This window comes from Eupeodes corollae, chromosome 1 (assembly GCF_945859685.1).
Source record: "Eupeodes corollae chromosome 1, idEupCoro1.1, whole genome shotgun sequence".
Classification (NCBI taxonomy): domain Eukaryota; kingdom Metazoa; phylum Arthropoda; class Insecta; order Diptera; family Syrphidae; genus Eupeodes; species Eupeodes corollae.
In genome coordinates, this window is record NC_079147.1 from 150,870,673 (window position 1) to 150,891,707 (window position 21,035).

The 21,035-nt window shown below is 36.4% G+C and overlaps 2 protein-coding genes across 3 annotated transcripts in view; one reads left to right on the forward strand and one right to left on the reverse strand.

Moving 5' to 3' along the window:
- LOC129941151 (trichoplein keratin filament-binding protein) overlaps positions 1 to 21,035 on the reverse strand; it is a 403,230-nt gene that overhangs the window by 377,111 nt on the left and 5,084 nt on the right. The gene's annotated exons all lie outside the window — the stretch shown is intronic.
- The window catches only part of LOC129941150 (glutamic acid-rich protein), a 68,484-nt gene continuing 59,136 nt past the window's right edge, over positions 11,688 to 21,035 (forward strand). For both annotated transcript variants that reach the window (XM_056049710.1, XM_056049711.1), the window contains exon 1: positions 11,688 to 13,304. In XM_056049710.1, the coding sequence (XP_055905685.1) occupies positions 12,293 to 13,304 (1,012 nt within the window). In that variant the 5' untranslated portion in view covers positions 11,688 to 12,292. The remainder of the gene's footprint in view (positions 13,305 to 21,035) is intronic.

Here is a 21,035-nt window from a genome sequence, read left to right on the forward strand (position 1 = left end):
TTGCAGAAAAAAGAACTGTCCCCGAAAATTGCTAGGTGGGCAATGTTTCTCGAGGATTTTGATTACACTGTGGAGCATCGGAGCGGAGTTAGAATGAAACATGTCGATGCACTTTCTAGAAATGTATGCTGAGACGACATTGACAAAAGTTATTCAAGAGTCTCAGAATTCAGATGAAACAATGAAAGCGATAAAAAGTGTACTTCAGTCGCAGCCAGATTACGATGGGTATGTTCTAAAAAATCAAGTTTTGTATAAGCAGGTCAGAGGAGAGGTTTTGTTGGTCATCCCTGAAAGTTTACAATCTGAAATTATTCGAAACGTTCATGAGAATGGACACATCGGCTCAAAAAAAGTAGAAGATATTCTCAATAGAGAATTTTATATAAAAAATGTACATGACAAAATTTTATGTTGCGTTAATTCTTGTGTGCCTTGTATTCTTTCAGAGCGCAAGCGAGGTAAAAAAGAGGGATTATTGAACCCAGTCGAGAAAGGAGATGCACCTCTGTCAGTTTACAATGTTGACCATTTGGGGCCAATGACAGCAACAAGTAAACAATACAAATACATAATTGCAGTAATCGTTGGTTTTTCGAAATTTGTGTGGCTGTATCCTACAAAAACAACAAACGCAGCGGAAGTGCTAAGCAAATTAAAAACTCAGCAGATGGTTTTCGGGAATCCTGCTACAATTGTGACGGATCGAGGAGCAGCGTTCACCTCACAAGCTTTTAAAGAATTTTGTGATTCTGAAGACGTTAAACACCACCTAATAACCACTGGCGTACCACGTTCGAATGGACAGGTGGAAAGAATTCATCAAATTGTCATCCCCATGTTGAAGAAACTTTCCGAGAAGAAGGCTGACCACTGGTATAAGCACATAGAGAAGGTGCAACGACTTCTGAATTCAACTTTTCAAAGATCCATAAACAAGATATAAATTTATTAGAGACTCTTCACCAGGAGTTACTTACGGAGTTCGAGAAAAGCAGGCAGGAAGTAAGAGCTGGAGCCAAAGCTCAAATAGGTAAAGTTCAAGATGAAATGAAGAAAACATATAACTTGAGGAGAAAGAAGGCAAATCTATTTGTGGCTAATGATATTGTCGCTATAAAACGAATCCAATTTGGGCCCGGTAACAAATTAAAATCATTATTTCTAGGTCCATACAAAATCGTTAGCTCTGATGGCAGAGACCGTTATTCTGTGGAGCGCATAGGAGATGGTGAAGGACCAAAACATACAACAACTGTAGCTGAATTCATAAAGCCTTGGAACTTATCATCAAGCCGAGACGGTTGAAAGAGGATGGCCGAATGTTGGGCGCGACACATGGGTCGGTCAACCCTGACAGTAGATGAAGAAGCTAATAGCCAGTTAATCCCTTTCTTAATCCGCATCGTATGACTTCTTAACAACAAAAACATTGCTTCTGACTAACTGAAATCGATTGAGTCAGTCACTGTCGTCACCTTCTTACATTAACATCACCTTTATTATTTGTTCTTATTAACGGCGTCGGTGGACGGTGATTTTTCAAACAAAATTTTCTTCAGCGACGAAGCGCATTTCTTACTTGGTGGGTACGTTAATAAACAAAATTGTCGTATTTGGGGTTCTGAGAAGCCTCAAGTAGGTAATTGAAGAGAGGCCAATACATCCACAAAAACGTCACTGTTTGGTGTGCTCTATGGTCCGAAGGTGTGATTTGACCTTACTTTTTCGAAACGACTTTTTTTTGCCTGCTATTGTAGAATACGACTTGGAGAATACATGGTTTCAACAAGACGGCGCCACATGGCACACAACTCTAGACGTGGCTATATCAACTGGGCACCAATATCATGCGATTTGACACCGCTGGATTTTTTTTTGGAGCTAAACGAAAGGAAGGTGTTTATGCAGATAAACTCTTGACTCTTAAAAAATTAAAAACCAACATTCGTCAAGTTATAGCTGAGATACCGCCCAACATTTGTCAAAAAGTGGTCGAAAATTACCTCAAAAGAATCGATGCTTCCAACAATTCGTGTGTTGGTCATTTAAATGGTGTAGTTCACACATAATGTCAGTTTTTAAACTTTATAATAAAAGTGAAATATCATGAAAAGAAATATTTTATATGTGTTTGATTTACGTTTACTTTTGAAACCGCCAAATGGAAAACCCTGTAAATTCATTTAAATGAGTTTGTAATTAAAACAAAAATATATCATTTGTTTTATTTACTAAATTTTATATTTAACCTTCTCTAATTATTTTGTATAAGCATTATTTCGTTTTCGCTATAGTTCAAAACAATTTTATCCAAAGTATTCCTCCGCTCCGATTACCCGATTAAAATAAAATTCTCCAAAAACAAAAACAACATTTAATAAGAACAACCGACACACATTTAAATGCGCGCGCATAAAATATACTATTTTGTTTATTTATTCAAAAGTATGACTACAAATGGAGGACACACATCTCATCCGCAAAATAGATCCAATGGAACCAATAAATTAGAAAGAATTAAAAAAAATTCTAAAACTAATTTAGACACAAAACTTTCTCCTCTCTTTTAATTTTTAAAATTATATTTGTGTCTTTTGGAAATGAAAATGTAAAATAAAATAGAAAAATATTGTATTGGTAGAAAAAGAAAATCTTTTAAAGAAAATTAAGAAAACACAAAATAGAGAAAAAAAGAAAATTGTGTATTCAATGGAAAATAAAATTTGAAAAGGTATCACACACTTCTCGGATCGGCTCGTGACGTTGTTCTTGAGAGAAAATCGTCCATTTTCCGAATATAACAACACTAAAAATACACATTTTGCCAAAAATACGATTCGATTCAAAATACTGAAGATTTTCTTATTTTGTTTTTTCCTGTAGGAAAAACAATTTTCATATGTGTTCATCAATTTTTAAAAAAAAGTTCTCTTTTCAGTTTATTAGTGACGGTTTAGGTTTATGGTATATTTTTTCTTTTTGTCCATAAAGAAAATTGAAAAATCGCCTTCTTTCGAACGAAAAACGGATATCGGTTAATTTTATTATTTTTTCCTCGTTAAACAAAATAAACTAAATTATATCGAAAACGAATTATAACAATAAATAATAATATATAAAATGTGACATCAATTTAGTTTCGAAAAATATTAAAAAAAAAAGAAGAAGAGAAAAATCGAGATCTCAGTATTTGTGAAATTATCGTTAATTTTTATAAAAATAGTGATGTAGTAATTTTGTTTAAATAATTTACAAATTTAATTATTTAACATTATCGACCTACTACTTTTGAGAAGAGAAAATAAAAAATGATAAAATAGAAAATAATATATTAGATAATTGTTAAAAATAAATCTTTAAAGAGCCTTGACAAATTTTCACATCAAATCAAAATTACAAAAATCTTGAAAATTTTCTCAAAAACGAATATTTTCTTGTTTCTGGAACTAAAAATGTGTGTGCCGTTTTCTTTTTTCTTTGCTTAAATTTATGAACTCATGTTTTGAGTTATGACTTTGGGAAAAATAAGCCTTCACATTCGCACATCAAAAATACAATTTCGTGTCAAAAAAACAAAAACGAGAAGAAAAACAAGATCATAAAAATCCTTCAGGCCCCATTGCGAATTAAATTGATTTTATTTCTTCAATAATTCAAGAATTCTAAAATAAAATCGAGTCATACAATATTATGAACACTTTTGTACATTATAATGAATGTTCCTTAGCAATACGATGAAAATGCTAATTTTCCGATATCGTTTTCAAATATTGAGTGTAAAAAAGAAACGATAAGCAAGAAAATCAAGTGAAGGTTTGGTTGTTTTACATTTTGGGATGTTTTGACTTGGAGTTTTGCATTTGCATATTTGCTTGGTAACACTGGTCGACCAGGTTTTTTTACTAGCAATTAGGTTGCATTTTTTCAATGGTTGTTGATGGCCTTAATTTAAATACGACTTCAAAATTAATATTTCACGTCAGTTTTTCGAAATATTACTTTTTAAAATTTGAAAAAAACATACGAATATAAGTCTTTTTGAGGTTATCTAAATAAATGAAGAAGCTTTTTAAATAATCAATTAAATCCGTGATGTTTTTAAATCTGTAATCCATTTCTTCAATATTCATTTCATATAACATCAGAAAAATCCTCATAAGTTGTTAGCTTGCACCTGTCATACAAAAATCTGAAAGAGATTTTAAATCATTTATGCTAATACGGTTTTCAACAGAAAAAGTTTTATTCTTCTAACAAATCTGTTATCTTTAGAGTTGTATTTTATCTTGTTTTTGAAATATACTCAAAAATGTAACAATACATGTTGAAAACAGGTATTTTTAAAACTTGAACAAATTCTTAAAATTAAAGCTCGGATTGGAAATCAGGACTTAAATTAAATCTAAAAATCATTTCTCAAAACTATGAAAGCTTTAAATTCAAGGTTACCTCAAAATTTCATTTAAAGTCAAATAAAGACTTATAAATAACTAAGAAGAATTTTCAGAAACTAATTAAGATACTAAAACGCTTTAAATTGTATCTAAAAGAAAAAGATTTTTACTTTTAAAAATCATAATACAATTTATTGTTAAAAGATACACTCCGTTTCAAGTGATTTCGCACAAACATTTTTGTCCCAAATATTAAGGGTTCTTGTGACACATGTTGATGCGCTCTAATTCCTTATTAAATTCAAAAAATATCGAAATAAACTGTGAGTCTTGCTTTCGCCTACTTGTAAAGTATTTTATACGTGAAGAAGTTTTGACGACAATTTAATTGTTGCTTATGAGCGTCTTTAAGTACTGCATAGTTCAAATCAACAATTTTGGTGCTTAAACTGATCAATGGGTACATCTACATCCTTTAGCAATATTTCAAAAGTCAAAATCTACTTATTTAGACACCAAGACCTAATCGGACGTGCAGTAGCTCATAAAATTGGTCAAAATCTTAATGGCTTTCATTCTGAAGTTAGAAATAAAGATTCTTACCGATAAACAGGGCCGTATTTAGAGGTCCAGAGGCCTCGGGGCGATAAAGAAGCGAAGGCCCCCTCGGCCCCAATTCTTTTTCAAAATAAAGTAAACCATTTTTTAATAAATAATTTATTCTCCTTTTGTGTTGAACAAACACATATAAATTAATAAACGGAGGTTTTTTCGCCGGAAAATCGTTGATGATTTCTTTGAAATCCAGTTCTCGGAGTAAATCGCTTTCAATGCCCAGGAGAGAAAGCTTCGACAGACGGTTTTGTCCCTTCGTGGTTCGAAGCCTATTGTTTATAATTTACATTTTTGAAAATGAGCGTTCTCCAGTGCAATTTGTCAAAACCAAATACATTCTCAATGCGATTTCGAGGTTTGGGAATGTAGCTCTGAAATTTTAGTTTTCGAGAATTTGGTAGTAAAATAGTTCCGGCGATTGAGCTTTTATATAGTCTTTTATATTTTTTTTTTGTTGGTTTAATTTGTGTCTTTGATTGACTCATAAGTCAATCAAAGACACAAATTAAACCAACTTATTACAAAGACTAGGCCCTAAATCATGCGGATACACTTTCACCAATACTTCTGCTGCAGCGTGCAAATTTTCAGCATCCATCTTCTCGATGTGATCCAGAAATCCAAATCTCGAACTTACAGCTTCATAGGCACGCAATCTTTTAGTAAGAGAAACGGATAGCTGGTCAATCACTGGGATGAAGGCGGATACTTTGTATTTTTTCTTGGGTGACAGATGGACGTCTTGTGCTTTCCCGTAGTCGAGCAGATTCAACCTCGTATTTATCACAATCATTTCGTTTGGATTCCAGGAATGATTTCAATGATTCAAGTGCACGCATTGCCGATTCAAAAATCTTTTTCGGTTCTTACAAACATCTTGTTTTTAGCGTGCAATCGCTCTAAGATATCGTTCCAAAATGTTGCAAACAAAGCAGTTTCGAAACCACTCATCTTCCGTAAAAGGTGCGTTACTTCATTCCCCACGATGTCTTTTTGCTCTTTATTGAAAGATATGCTGGTTAGAGCTTTTCCGAATTCCGAATAGCCGTTAACTAAGGCTTTCGTAGATTCAGCCCGACTGATCAAACATAATTAAATATACTTGGGACGATTTGTAGCCACAGTTAAATACAGTGGTTATCAGTTTGAAAACAAAGAATTCTTAATTTTTTGAATTTAGTTAGGGTAGAGTGAAACATCGTCAATCTTTATAAAAACCCTGCAGGATTCATTTATTCAAGTTGGAAACTTATTTTATTCCAATCCACCAACAATATTTATTCTTGTCCCTATTGATTTGCCTTAAAAAATGTTTAATTTTTTGTAGTAAAAGGCTTTGCAAGTGTCGAAAGAAAAACTAGTGGTTGATATTGATATTTTCTTAACGACTTAGGGAGTATCGTACCAGTTGAGCTACAACTTACCATTGATATAGCTTTGCCCATCATTGAGATGATCTTCAAAAGTTGTACAAATCTGGTCTATATACCTCAGCGATGGAGAGATGTAAAGGTAGTTTTCATTCCCAAGGCGGTCAAATGCTCGCATATCAACCCTAAAGATCTAAGACCTATTAGCCTATCCTCATTAATTCTCAAAACTCTAAAATGAATGATTGATATCCATGTACGTAATAGCATTCATAAGAGACTATCGATGTCTCAGCATGCTTACTGCAAAGGGAAATCGGTAGAAACAGCCTTGCACACTCTGGTAAGATTTATCGAATACTCCCTAGAGCAAAAGTAATACACCATGGTGGCCTTCCTGGATACTGAGGGCGCTTTCAACAACGTTGACACATCCGCTGTCACTTCTGCTATGACGACCCTAAACGTCGAACACTCACTTTGTGAGTTGATTAATCTAATGCTAAAAAGCAGGATCATCAACTCTGTAATGGGGGATTTTTGTACGAAAAGGTCTGTTGGTAGAGGCACTGCGCAAGGTGGTGTTCTGTCCCCTCTCCTGTGGAATATAGTGGTTAACGAACTACTAATATCCCTTGAGAGGGAAGGCTACATAGTGGTTGCGTATGCCGATGATGTTGAGATGTTGGCTCTTTCAAAACGCACTCAATATGCTCTCTAGATGGGCTGATCACTGCGGACTTAGTATTAATCCCCAAAAAACAGACCTCGTCCTTTTTACACGGAAATACAAGATCCCAGTACTTGTACCTCCTTCAATAAAAGGTGTACCACTAATTTTTACCAATGAAGCCAAATATCTTGGTCTGATATTGGACAAGAAATTAAGTTGGAAATCTAATGTACAGGAAAGAGTTAAAAAAGCTACAGTTGCTCTTTTCCTTTGCAAGAAAGCCATAGGAAGCAAATCTGGTTTCAACCTCGCATAACCTATTGGCCTCTCATAACCTATGGTCATCCGACCAATACTTATGTACGGGGTTGCAGTATGGTGGACTGCACTGGAGAAAGTCACATACTACGACAAAACCCATCAGCAGAGTCCAACGCACTGCATGTCCCTGCATAAGCCAGGCATCAAGAATCACACCCTCAGCAGCGTTAGACAATTTCCTCCATCTGACATTCCTTGACATCTTCAGCAAAAAATTGGCAGCGAGTACAGCTATATGACTCAACGCCCTCAACTCAATGGACCAACAGCAATGTGGGGCACTCAATCAATTTGAACCTCTTTGATTTTATACCAAAGTACACAAACTACACTATTCCTAAACCCCAATTTGAAAAATAAAACTTCCAGGTATCCATTCGATCCACAGATGAATGGGAATGGGGAAATGGGACAAAAAACTCCTGGATAACAAAAGTATTCATTTTTATACAGATGGATCCAAGACAAATGAGGGATTTGGTAGTGGTGTGTAATCAGAAAAGCTTTTAACATTCACCTTTATTGGGTGCCGGGCCACAGAGACATCACAGGAACTTTTAGAGCCGATGAACTCGCTAAAAACGTAACCGTCATACCTTTTTCACCTGAAAGGGAGAAGATAGATAGATAGATACTTCTGCTAAAAGAAACAGCTATTGCGATAACAAACTCTATGTGGGTACAATTTACCAACATGAGCAGCCAAAAAACTCATATGACCTTCACTGGACCTAAAGCGCTCTAAAGACTTGTTATCTCAAAGCAGACTTCATATTAGTTCCCTAATAGGTGTCCTTACTGGACACTGTCTTATAGGCAGACACACAATACGACTGGGTGTACCCTCAAATGACTTCTGCAGGAGCTGTATGGACGAGGAAGAAGAGAAAACAATCTCTCACCTTCTCTGCACTTGCCCTGCTCTTTCACTAAGACGCAAGCTTCATCTGGGAGACTACTCTTTTGATAATACCAGTGGACTATCTGAAAAGGGTATCAAATAACTTCTTCGCTTTATAAAAAGATCAAAATGGTTCGACTATTAAGAATTAATTCTTTAGATTCATGTGGTAACAGAATGGGCCTTTTTTGGCCTAAGTCACTTTATCCTAATCTAAGGAGTAGTTAGCACCAACAGATGTCACAATACTAATCAATATTTAGGAAAAAAAGTAAAAAGTATTTCAAAATAATTGTGAGCGTATTCACTTAAAGCGTATTTAAAATTTTAAAATAGTCTTAAAAACCTTGCTTTTCATTGTTTTAAACATTTTTAGTGGGGCATAGTTTTAAAATTTGATGTGATAGAAACATTTTAGAATTAATTTTCGATAAAATAATATAACACCGCAAAACTATCACATAATTATTTTCACGTCGAGAAAGCTTTTCAGTTTCGGTGTAAAATGCTCTGTTAATAAAAAAAAACTAAAAATGGCTCGATTATTAAATTATTTTAAAGCACTCTGAAAAGCCTTAAAATAGGCTTAATTTAAAAATATAGACATTTACAATGATCCTTTTGTTTGAAGATATGAAGTTTAAAATACAAATTAATAGACTGAGTTGAACAAAACATTTCTGATCTATTGTAATTACAAGACTTTTAAACAATTGTCAATAAGAGGTTTCATTTTGATGTTTAAAAAAAGGCAGTATTTTTTTTAAAGAAGCAATGGACGTTTATTAAATTTAGAAGAGGATGGTATGAAATTATTAGTGAAATTTAACAATACCCAAAAAGAAGCCACAATCACGGTTGCAGCACACATATAAATTTCATGGCAAAAGCGCATATTTGCAGTTGTATGTCCTCGATCGTTAAAATCGTAAATCGATTGTGTAACACTGTTGTAGATCTCATCTTGAACCAAAATTGTTAAATCACAAGAACTCGGTGTCCAATGGTGATCACATATAAGTCAGGAAACATTTCTGATAACATTGAGATTGTTTCATTGCTTGTGTTGCGCGTGGTGCTAAGCCATCTTCTTTAAAGAAAACTCCGTCGTACATATCAATCCCTTTCGATTCCGTCGTAATCAGAAACTAACGAATTCCGAAAAACCCTATTACGAAGTCCGTTCGTAATGCAAAATTGTATAAGATTTTCAACTTCCAATTCCAACGTGTGTGGTAATTTTATTTATGTGATTCGTAAAATTATGCGTGCGTTTCACTGTCATACTAGAGTTCTTGGTTCAATGCCTGTCCTTGCCATCTAAAGTTGTTTTCATGAGTATTACCCCTTGCGAGGAATTGACAAATCATCGCTTTCTCAATTTAGCAGTTTAGATTCGTCATTAAACTGTAGGTCCCCTACATACCTGACAACAATACTCGAATACAGGAATGGTTGAGAGTAGTAATTCACTAAGCCCTATTTCTCAACAGACTGTTGCGCCAACAAATTTCCTATTTACTTAAAAGTATAAGTAAAAGCGATTAGCTGGCTTGAGTTCTCAAATTAAATAAACTTTAAAAGCCTTATGCTCGAATTCAATCGACAAGGAATCAACAAACCTGAGTTTTCTACTCTACGGGCTACAAAACCAGTATTCACAGTTGCCCTAAAGTGACACAATCGATTACGACTCTTTACATAACTTACATGTCGAAACAACTCAAATTTGTCCACCACTATTTCCGGCTTCGTGGTATACGAGCTTCAAGACGCCTACTTAAAAAAATTATCATTATTTTTGAAGAAAACTTCAAGCATTTGAGGTTAGAGGTGATTACTGAAACTAAAACTGACAGATGGAAACACAGAGCAAATCGAACGTTTTCAGTGGAATTATTTTGTTTGTTGAAAACAATTTCACTTTTGACAAATTAAAATTGATGTTCTGGGTTAGACAAAGAACTTTTTTTAGTAAAACATTTCTGCAATTCATTAGATTGATTTTAATATCAAATGTAGCAAGGTTGATTTTTCTTATCTATTTGAAATGTTGCAAGCAAATTTTCAATAATAAAAACCAATAATAGCTATAAGTGGCACCTTAGAATCAATTTTTTAGTTGTCAAAAAATACGCAGATAGCTTTCAGAGGATCGGAAAAAAATTAATAGCTTTATCTGACGAAAAACATTCATTAACTAAAGTTAGGGTTAGGTTTACTTGGGTTATGGTTGCTGCCACGATACCACATACATCTTAAGATCTATTTTACTCGTTGAATCAATTAGAGCTAACTCTGAAGCGTTTGATGCAATAGATGTCGAAATTTCTTACACCACTAGGATAATTAAAATAAATCCTTCGGAGACACTGTCTCCTGTTTTCTTTATCCATGCAACTTCTGCAAAAATAGTTTGCATGGGAACCAAGTCAAAAAGCATGGTAGTCTACATCACTTTTCTTCTGAGCCAAAAGAAGCCTTCTTTAAGTTCTGCCTGGCACAAAATTAAAGACATACATTTAGTCCTTCAAAGCAAATGCCTCCACCAACACTGTCGACTTTACTATTGAATTCTTACATTTCTGGACTTTACTATTGAATTCTTCCATTTCTGGACTTTACTATTGAATTCTTCCATTTCTATGCCGGATTTAAGAAAATTGTTTTAAGGTTTAATCTGAGTGCTTGAATTAAAATGAAGTTACCACAATAAATAATGAAACGTCTAATATGAAATATTTTATGTTTATCATTTTGTCACGCCAAAAACTGTTCATTATTTACTGATGAATTTCAAAAACGGAGTAAAAACTGATATTTAAAATGCATTTTAATATTCTTGCCGACTTTGAAAATGAAAACGTAGAATTACTAAGATTTTATTCATGAAAATTCAAAACAAAAATTCTTCAATATATTTGCAAAAATGTTCAAGGCTCTTTTAGATTAATAATTTTCTCTTATAACAATTTAAAAATAATCATTTGAAACAATAAACAAATGAAAATGAAAGAAAAAAAGAAACACACACAAAAATACACACGTCTCATCAGTCTACGCCCACACACACATAACCACCAAAATATACTATTTATTTATTTTAACGCTATATGCCGCATGCCGCACGCCTCCCGGCTAACCCCACCGCATTGCCAACATTGCCTACCGCCACCGCCGCCGCGACTACGGGCCGCGCCGGTCAAAAGAGAACAAATTTTCTATGATTATAAAATATTTATTTCAAAACTTTCAAAAATAAATTTTGATTAATTTTAATTTTAATAAATTGATTCTTTTTTTATATATTTGCAAATCTTTGATTTTTCTCTTCTTTAAATAATCGAAATTTATAATTAAATACTTAAATCGTTTTTGGAGACAAAATTAATAATAAACATATCTGAAAGATGCCATAATTATAGTGACTTAGTCATTTTACAACACACCTTCAGTTTTCGTGATAGAAAAATATTTTCGTTATTAAAGATACAAAAAAAAAAAAACAAAATTTAAATAAAAATCCAACTCATTTTCGAATCAATTAAAATTTAAAAACGAAAGAAAGAAATCGGGAAGAAGGAGAAATACAAATTTAATATCTTTTTAGCTTTTATTCAAAACACAGCTGTTCTGTCTGTGGATGTTTCGGAGAGAAAATTTTAAAATAATTTTTTGAATCTTTTATTTTTTGTTTTTGAATTTAGTTTATTCGTTCATTGTGCTAAGAATAGCAGCAAAAAGTGTGTGAAAATATAAAAAAAGAAAAACGAAAAGCGAGTGCACCAATTTTTGTTTTTTTGTTTTCTAATTGTTTAAGAAACAAACATGTTTTTCGGATAGGAGAGACAAAAATCTTGTTAAATTCAGCAGACTACGTGTTAAAGGTCCACCACTCTTCATAGGAGGAGGAGGATAAAAGAAGAAGACCGTAGAAAACAATTTCTATATAGGCACTTGTCAAAATTGAAAAGTCTTAAGTAAACAAAAAAAAAGACAAAAATTCTTCTTCAAAATGCCTATTGGAAGCTTGAAAACAACCACAGCAGCAACAACAGCTCCCAAAAGTGACAAGTCGGCAGCAGCATCATCGTCCTCGGCTGGTCCAGGAGGTGGTGGAAGGACAACATTTCGTCCGCCATGGGTTAAGGCAGATGTTGCTGATGCCAAACCAAAAACAACCATAAAAACAACACCTCCATGGGCTAAGAAGACCACCACAACAGCAACAGCAGCAGCACCAGCAGCCGTAGCCGAACCTGCCAACAATGCAGTCAAGAAGAATGGAGAAACGCCATTGGCCAAAGTTGCATCACCATCATCAGCTAGCAGCAACACCAAACCAGTAGCAACAAAAGTACCAACTAAAGTACCCCCGGTAATGGTGAAACCATTAACTGATGCTGCACCAGCTCGCAGAGAGGCCAAACTACAATCTCGTGAGATTAAAGTGCCCATCATCACAGAAAAACGCAAGCCAATACAGGAGCCCTTGATAAAACCCAAGCCAAAAAAACCACCAACCCCTTCGGAGAGCGAAGAGGAGGAGGAAGAAGACTCTGATGATGATGACGACGATGAAACGGAAACTGAATCGGAATCGGAAGAGGAAGAAGACTCTTCACCACCCAAGGAAGCCGCAACCGAATTAGAACGTAAATTCCAAGCGGAAAAACCAAAGATGCGTCCTATTGTTGTGAAACGTGACAAATCCCTTAGTTGTACGCAGCAGAAAAAACGCGACGAAGATGACGATGATGATGCAGAAGAAGGCGAAACTGAAGAGGACCGCGAAAAGAGGAGACGTTTTAAATTGGAGCGTCCTAAGTTGCGGCATGTTGTGGTGAATAAGCAAAAATCATTTAACAAAAGTATTGATGATTTTGATAAAATTCGACCTGTATTGAAGAAAGTTCAAAAAGTCGATGAAGTGATTAAGGAGCCACCTTCAGATGCCAAGCCTGAGTTCAAGGATAAAGTGTTGAAGAAAGTAACACCAATTAAAAAGGATCCAAGCAAAGCTAATGGTAAGTGATGATTGTTGAAATGATTTTTAAATATAGTCCTTAAGAATTTTAAACTTGGTAGGTAGGACAGGTTTAACTTAAGTATTAAGACTGTTGTTTTTTTTCTAAACAAAAAACTGTTGACGGTTTATTTAGCTACTTTTGCAAATAAAAAAAAAACATAGAAAACAAAAAATTATTATTTCGAAACTTATAACATTTGAATGACTTGTTCGCCACGTTTAATCATAGAACAAAGTCTATACGAAATGGTTTTTAAATATGGCAGAGCTTATTTGACAAGTAAACAAAGGTACGAACAAAAATAACTTATCTGGATTTATAGAAGATTTGATGTTCGAAGGATAACCTAATGGGTTATTGACGATGATAAAATGCAGGTCTATCGAGGTTTCTAGTAAGGACTTGACAGTATATTTTTTAAGTAAAACGCAAATCATTTGATTTACAATCAAAATATTTATCAATGGAACTCGATACAGTGGTAAATTCCTTGTAGCCAATTTTCGATGACTTGGACGAAACGGCAGTTATTTTAGACGAACGAGGCACCAATTCTACTGGCCCAATTCTTGCCGCAACACGGTTTTGAACCTATGCAATAAATTGATAGTAAGCCCGGCCATTCACCACACCAAACAACTGCGCAAATTGATATTTTACGCAGATCCGTTTTAGTAAAACACGATACAAGTTAACTGTACAGTTTTGAGTTTCTAAAAAGGTTTTGTTTTAGATAACATGTCAAATCAAATAAAAGCGTTCTCTATATATTGCTTGCTGTTACCTTGTTAAAGAGCTTCTAGGAGAACCGTTTGGCAACACCAGAAAGCCAGGATCTTTAACTGATCAATATGATTACTCGACGTTGACGCCAGCGCTGCGTTGATATGATCACAAGTCTGATTCTCCTGGGAATGACAACTTTTTTCCTGAATGGTGTTAAAAGCATCAGACCTAAGCAAAACGAATGGTTCGATGCGAGCTGTAAAGAGGTTATTAGAGTTAAGAAGGTAAGTTTCCGTTGTTTTAAAGACAATCCAACTGAGAAAAACTGGAATAAGTTGAAGGAAGCCAGGAAGGCCTGCAAAAAATACTGCAATGTCCCCATGAGGAATTCTTCCTCTTCGTCGGTTCTTACGCTCTTTGTCAATGACACTCTATTTGTTAGCTCTTTAAAGAAAGCTAATCTCTTTGCTAGCCTGTCATCGAACGCGTTATTCTATGGGGTCTATTTTTTCGCACTCATCCTGTGGCGAGAGCCCTAAAAGATCTTAACATACATAAATCCGCTGATCCGGATGGTATCCCCGATATTGTTCTGACGAGGTGTTCTTCAACGCTGGCGAATATTCCTAACCCCTTATTAACTGACCGATTGCACTTACGCCCCTTCTTTTCAAGCTCATGGAAACGCTGATTAATTATAAGCTTAAGAAATATCTTGAGGAACGGAAGCTTCTTAATGACCGGCAATACCGCTTTCGTGACAATAGGTTCACTGGTGATCTTATGGTTCATCTTACCGAATAGTTGAACAAATCTTTACATCGTTTTGGATAAAGTAAGATTATTGCACTTGATATTTCAAAGGCATTTGATAGAGTCTGCCATATTGCTCTCTTATCAAAAATGCAAGCTTTCGGTATCGACGAATCTCTTTTTTCTTTGGATTAGAAATTTTATTTCGAACAGTTCAATGCAAGTTATAGTGCTGGTGTGCCCAGGGCTCCGTTTTGTCCCCTACCCTTTTTCTCATTTTTATAAATGATATCCTGTCTGCTCCTTCTAATCCAATACATTGTTTCGCTGACCATAGCACTCTTAACTTGAATATAACTCTCATATCTGGGCTGGTGCTCCAGTAACATATTTAAGCCTTTTTTTACCTTGAGCACAGAGATTCATTTCCTTTTTAGCGGAAAACTGTTGTCAGTATCAAAATAACTTATGATTTAAAAAGAATTCACTAGATCACAGACCATCTTACAAGCTCAAGAAACGTCAGAATAAAAAGAAACTTTAAGTTGAAATTGGAGAGAGATTCCGGATTAGAAAATATGCTTTGTCATCATATGTTCATACCGTCGACCTTGATACCTGTCTTTTTAAGTCCATATGGAACCTTTCTCATTGTTCCTCATTGTTTGAACCAACATTTCCGGGAAATCTGTCCAAATGGCTGTTTAGGTACTAAACTTTGACTATAGTATTGATAAGGATAAGAAGGACTTACGATTTTCAAAAAAGTTATTCACTACCTATGTTAACAAAATTTTATTGCACGAAATTATCATTTTTGATCGAAATCTTTATCTGTGCACTCAAACTAGGAAATTGTTTGATATAAAGGGGGATTTTTTAAAGCTATAGGAAAGTTTTCCAAGAAAAAAAAAAACAAACATAGCATGGTCAATATAATATAATATTTGAAGATAATAAATGGCCCTTCCGCTTAATCCAATTTCGACATACTCTTTCCATCATTTCGGCCGGTATCTATATCTATAAATGCTTCAATGTTGTCTTCCAATACGTCAATTGAAGCGGGCTTATCTGTATAGACATGAGCTTTAACATAGCTCTACACAAAATAGTCTAAGGGCGTTAAATCGCACGATCTAGGCGGCCAATTGACCATTCCCGAACGTGAAATAAAATGTTCACCGAATTCGCCTTTCAATAAGGCGGTGTGCAATTTAAAGGAAAGGAAGAATGTTTTACACTTTGATGGAAGATGTTCAGTTCTTAAAGAAATAAGAAGGAATACTTTTGGTAGCGAAATACTGACTCAAAATCAAGTTATACTCTTGCTTAACAATATGGAAGTTAACAAATTATATCAATTCTGCAGGCTTCTTCTTCTCAATAGAAGTATAATTATAAATTAAAGTTTTTAAATATATTATTCAGCTATGTTTTTGTTGTGATTTGTCAACTAGACAGACGTACGCTATGAACGTAATACTATTTTAGCCCACAAATCGCATCTCCATCTACTCAGCCAGATGTTTGAATTTTAATAAGCCCCCTCAAAAAAGGCATCAGAAGAAGAAAACTGGAAGAAATGTTTTAAAGAAAAAGACAAATCTCGGAGAAATATAACAAACTGGCTCCAAAACTATAAAAATGTGAAAGCGAAAAGAGAATTTTAAGCAAATTTTTACAGATTATTGGCAGAATAGGAAGGCAAAGTAGTACCCGTGGCATGATGGTTGCGTTGGTCTGTCATGCCAGAGGTCTTGGGTTCGATTCCCGTTTATGGAGGAATTGACAAATTCTCCAAGAGTAATTCTTGTCATGAAAAGTGCTTTCTCAAATTAGCCGTTTAGAATCGGCTTAAAACTTCCATCCCTGACAACAGTACTCGCACACAGGAATGGTTAAGAGTTGTAAGTCACTAGGCCCCAGTTCTGAACGGACTGTTGCACCACCCAATAATTTTTTTAGAAAGGCAAAGATAATTTATATAAAACTGTATGACAGTCACGGCTTCAAGGTATAGATATTCTCGTGAAGGAGGAACAAGATCTCCAAGAAGCAACAACAATGCCAACTATTTTCCTTTATCTGAGTTTGAAAAAGTTCGAGTCTGTAAAGTTTTTTTCAAGAACACTTTAGACATCAACGATCTGACAAACAGACCTGTTCATGCCAAAAGAAATAAGACAGTCATTGAAAGCCATTAAACTAGGGCCAATTCATATTGAATGTTTGTTGACGAGAGTCGTTCACACTGGCGATGAGGCCATATTTTATAAATTATTTAAGGCAACCTTCAACATCTCGTTTTTCACGCCAAAGAAAGATTTATGTGAAACTTGTATTGTCTATGGAAACTCCACTTCTGATGAAAAAAAGGTTCGAAAGGAAGCTACGACTTTCTTTGTTTTTCGAGTTAAGACGGTTTTCTTTTTAAAAAGTTTAAGCGCATTTTCAAACGCTGATGTTTATCCAAGACGTGATAGAGTTCTTTAGTTCTATGTTAAAAACTCAGAATAGATAAACACCACATATATAGCAAAATGCGTTGGGATTTAAATATCTTCTCTTTGAAGCAGACTTATTGAACAATTTAGTTTAAATCGTTTGAAAAAAGAGGCTGGGATGCGACCCACTCTGATATCTTCCCATATTCCGTCTGTCAATTTGTCTAGCTTAAATGGATTGTAAGTTTTCTTGTTGAGTTAAAAAAGTTGTCAGTTGTATTATTCTTAAAAATTTTCAAATTATCAACAATATTTTTCATTTAAAGAAATAGTTTCTATTTTTGTTAAATAGGTTTTTAGTCGAAAACAAATTTTTACCAATTTTAGTAGCATTTCTTAAATTTTTACAAATTGGATGAATAAAATCAATTTCAATTTTTTAAAATTTTCGAGGTGACAATTTTTTTTCTTTTCCCCACGAGAGAGGTGGGGAGAGGTGTTTCCACTAAGGCACCTCTCCTTATCCAGACGGCAGCGGAGGAATTCCCGAGATGGAATCAACGGTGGCGTCTACAGTTCCAGTAAGGTTGAACTACTTAGTGAACACCTTATAGGGCTTCTTCGACTTCTTCGGAGCCCAGGCCTATAAGGAACGGTTTTACCGGCTCCCCATCCTTGGAGTTATACTTATGATCTGCCCCTCCAGCTTTGGGGTTGTGCCGTCGGGGTGACTTCCTGGCCACGTAAAAGCCTCATAGTTGCGAAGCACCAACAAGCCTCGGATACGGACGGATTTACTGTTGACAACCAACGCAAACGAATAAAGGACAACGAACTTCGGATATGCACGTGGAATGTTAGGTCCCTTAACAGACCACATGCGGCCGAAGAATTAGCGGAGGCCCTAGAACGATATAAAGCAGATATCACCGCCATCCAGGAAATACGATGGGATGGGCCGGGCAAAAAGAGGATGAAAAACTGCGATATCTACCATGGTGACTGCTATTCGTCATCAGAGCCAGACTTAGGCAAGAAGTCTTGAGCTATAGGTGCATCAATGAGCGCCTCATGACCATACGCATCAAGGCTAAATTCGGCAACATTAGCCTGATATGCGCGCACGCCCCCACAGAAGAGAAAGACGACAACACCAAAGGTATGTTCTTCGAGCTCTTAGACAAAACATATGAGCAGTGCCCTAGCTACGATATTAAAATAGTCCTGGGCGATTTTAATGCCAAGCTAGGAAGGGAAGACATCTTTGGTGGAATAATTGGGAAGAACAGCCTGCACGACAACACTTCCGACAATGGATTCAGGCTCATAGATTTTGCTGCGGGGCGAAACGTAATGGTAGCCAGTACGCGTTTTCCACACCTCAACATCCACAAAGGAACTTGGACTTCTCCAGATCAATCTACCGTCAACCAGATTGACCATATTGCGATCGACGCCAGACACGCTTCCAGCATCATGGATGTACGAACTTTCCGAGGAGCTAACATCGACTCGGACCACTACTTCGTTGTAGCCAAGGTAGCACTTCGGATTTCCAGACCCAAGGCAAGACAGGGAGGTGCTGGGAGAAGATACAACGTCGAACGGCTACAATCGCCAGAGATCGCCAAATCCTTTTCCGACCGAGTTACAAGTAACCTCTCTCGAAGTTCTCTGCCGCCAACACAATGTATCGAAAACCAGTGGCAACATTACCAAGATGCAATCAGAGAAGCCGCCTCTGATGTGCAAGGTTTCAAACAGCCACCAACAAGGAACCCCTGGTTTGATGAGGAATGTCGGCAGGCAAATGCAGCCAAACAACAGGCACGCAAAGCGGCGCTGCATAAAAGGATAAAAGGACGAGAGCTGCTCATGAGCTCTATGAGCAGAAGAGGCAAGAGAAACGCCGACTTCTCAGAAGGAAAAAAAGAGGGCATGAGAAGCGTGCGGTCGAAGATGGTGAGAGGTATAAAAGCAGGAATGAGGTTCGAAAGTTTTATGAACAGGTACATAAACCTAGAACCGAAGGCTGCAAAGACGAAAGTGAAAACATCATAGTGGAACTGCAGTCAATGCTGAGGATATGGAAGGACCACTTCTGCAGACTGTAGAACAACATAGACGACGAAAGCCAACAATCCCGTTCTCCCAAATTAGACGAAGTAAAGATTGACATATCTAAGTTGAAGTCTAATAAAGCCGCTGGAGCGGATGGCTTGAATGCCGAGCTATTTAAAGCAGCTGGAGATAAGTTGGTTAGGAGCATGCACCAACTTATCTGTAAGATATGGTCGGAAGAAAGCATGCCCGATGAATGGAACCTCAGTATTGTTTGCCCGATCCTGAAAAAAGGAGACACTCTAAACAGCACCAACTATAGAGGAATCAGTCTACTTAACATCGCCTATAAAATCTTCTCTGCCGTAATATGTGAACGTCTAAAGCCCATCGTCAACAACCTGATAGGTCCTTATCAGAGTGGTTTTAGACCAGGAAAGTCCACAGTTGATCAAATATTCACATTACGGCAGATCCTGGAAAAAACCCAACAACACCAAATCGACATCCACCATCTTTTCATCGATTTTAAAGCCGCATATGACAGCATCTACAGGGACGAGCTGTATAGAGCCATGTCTAGTTTTGGCATCCCTGCCAAACTCGTCCGTTTGTGCAGGATGACCATGGAGAATTCACGCTGCTCCATAAAGGTTGGAAACAACTTAACAGAACTTTTCGATGTCAAAAAAGGTTTAAGACAAGGTGATGCGCTGTCATGCGATTTTTTTAAAATCGTGCTTGAAAGAATAGTGCAGAGCTCACACGTCTACACTAGAGGCAATTACTGGCATATGCTGATGACATTGACATAATCGGAAGAACTCAGCGTGATGTCAATGGGGCTTTTGTGACTATTGAGACAGAGGCGGCAAAAATGGGTTTAACGGTTAATGAGGGCAAAACAAAGTACATGCTGTCGTCAAGAAAGGACATACAACACCGACGTCTTGGTCAAAACGTCACCATCGACAGAAGTAACTTTGAGGTAGTCAAGGACTTCGTCTACCTAGGCTCCGCTGTAAATGCACAAAACACCAGCGCTGAGATCAAACGCAGAATAACTCTTGCTAACCGCTGTTTCTTTGGACTAAGAAAGCAATTGAGTGGTAAAGTCCTCTATCGAGGGACCAAAGTGTTGCTATATAAGACCCTTATCATACCCGTCCTGCTATACGGTGCAGAAGCATGGACCATGACAAAAGCGGAAGAAAGCACCTTGGGTCGCTTCGAGAGAAAAGTTCTTCGTGTGATCTACGGTCCCGTATGCATCGAAGGGGAGTGGAGGAGAAGATGGAACGACGAACTGTACGGGCTGTACAGCGAATTAGACTTAGCCAGAAGAGTAAAAGTCCAACGATTAAGATGGCTGGGTCACGTAGAGCGCATGGAAACCAATGCTCCGGCCCGGAAAGTCTTCGAATCCGCACCCACAGGACAGCGCAGTAGAGGAAGACCGCGGATCAGGTGGCGCGCACAAGTGGAAGGTGACCTCACCCAACTTTGAGCGCGAAACTGGAGACATCTAGCTAGGGACCGAGCTAGATGGAGAAGTTTGTTGGGTGAGGCCCTAGTTCACACAGGACTGTAGCGCCACCTTAAGTAAGTAGTAGTTGGATTTTTTTCCAAAAGTATATTTGTTTGGTATCACATTACAATGTTTAATATAAAATCTAATTCAACTCTCTAGAGTTATTGGTTCGTGAGATATTTAGGGTTAACCAAAATTTTCATCTATTTT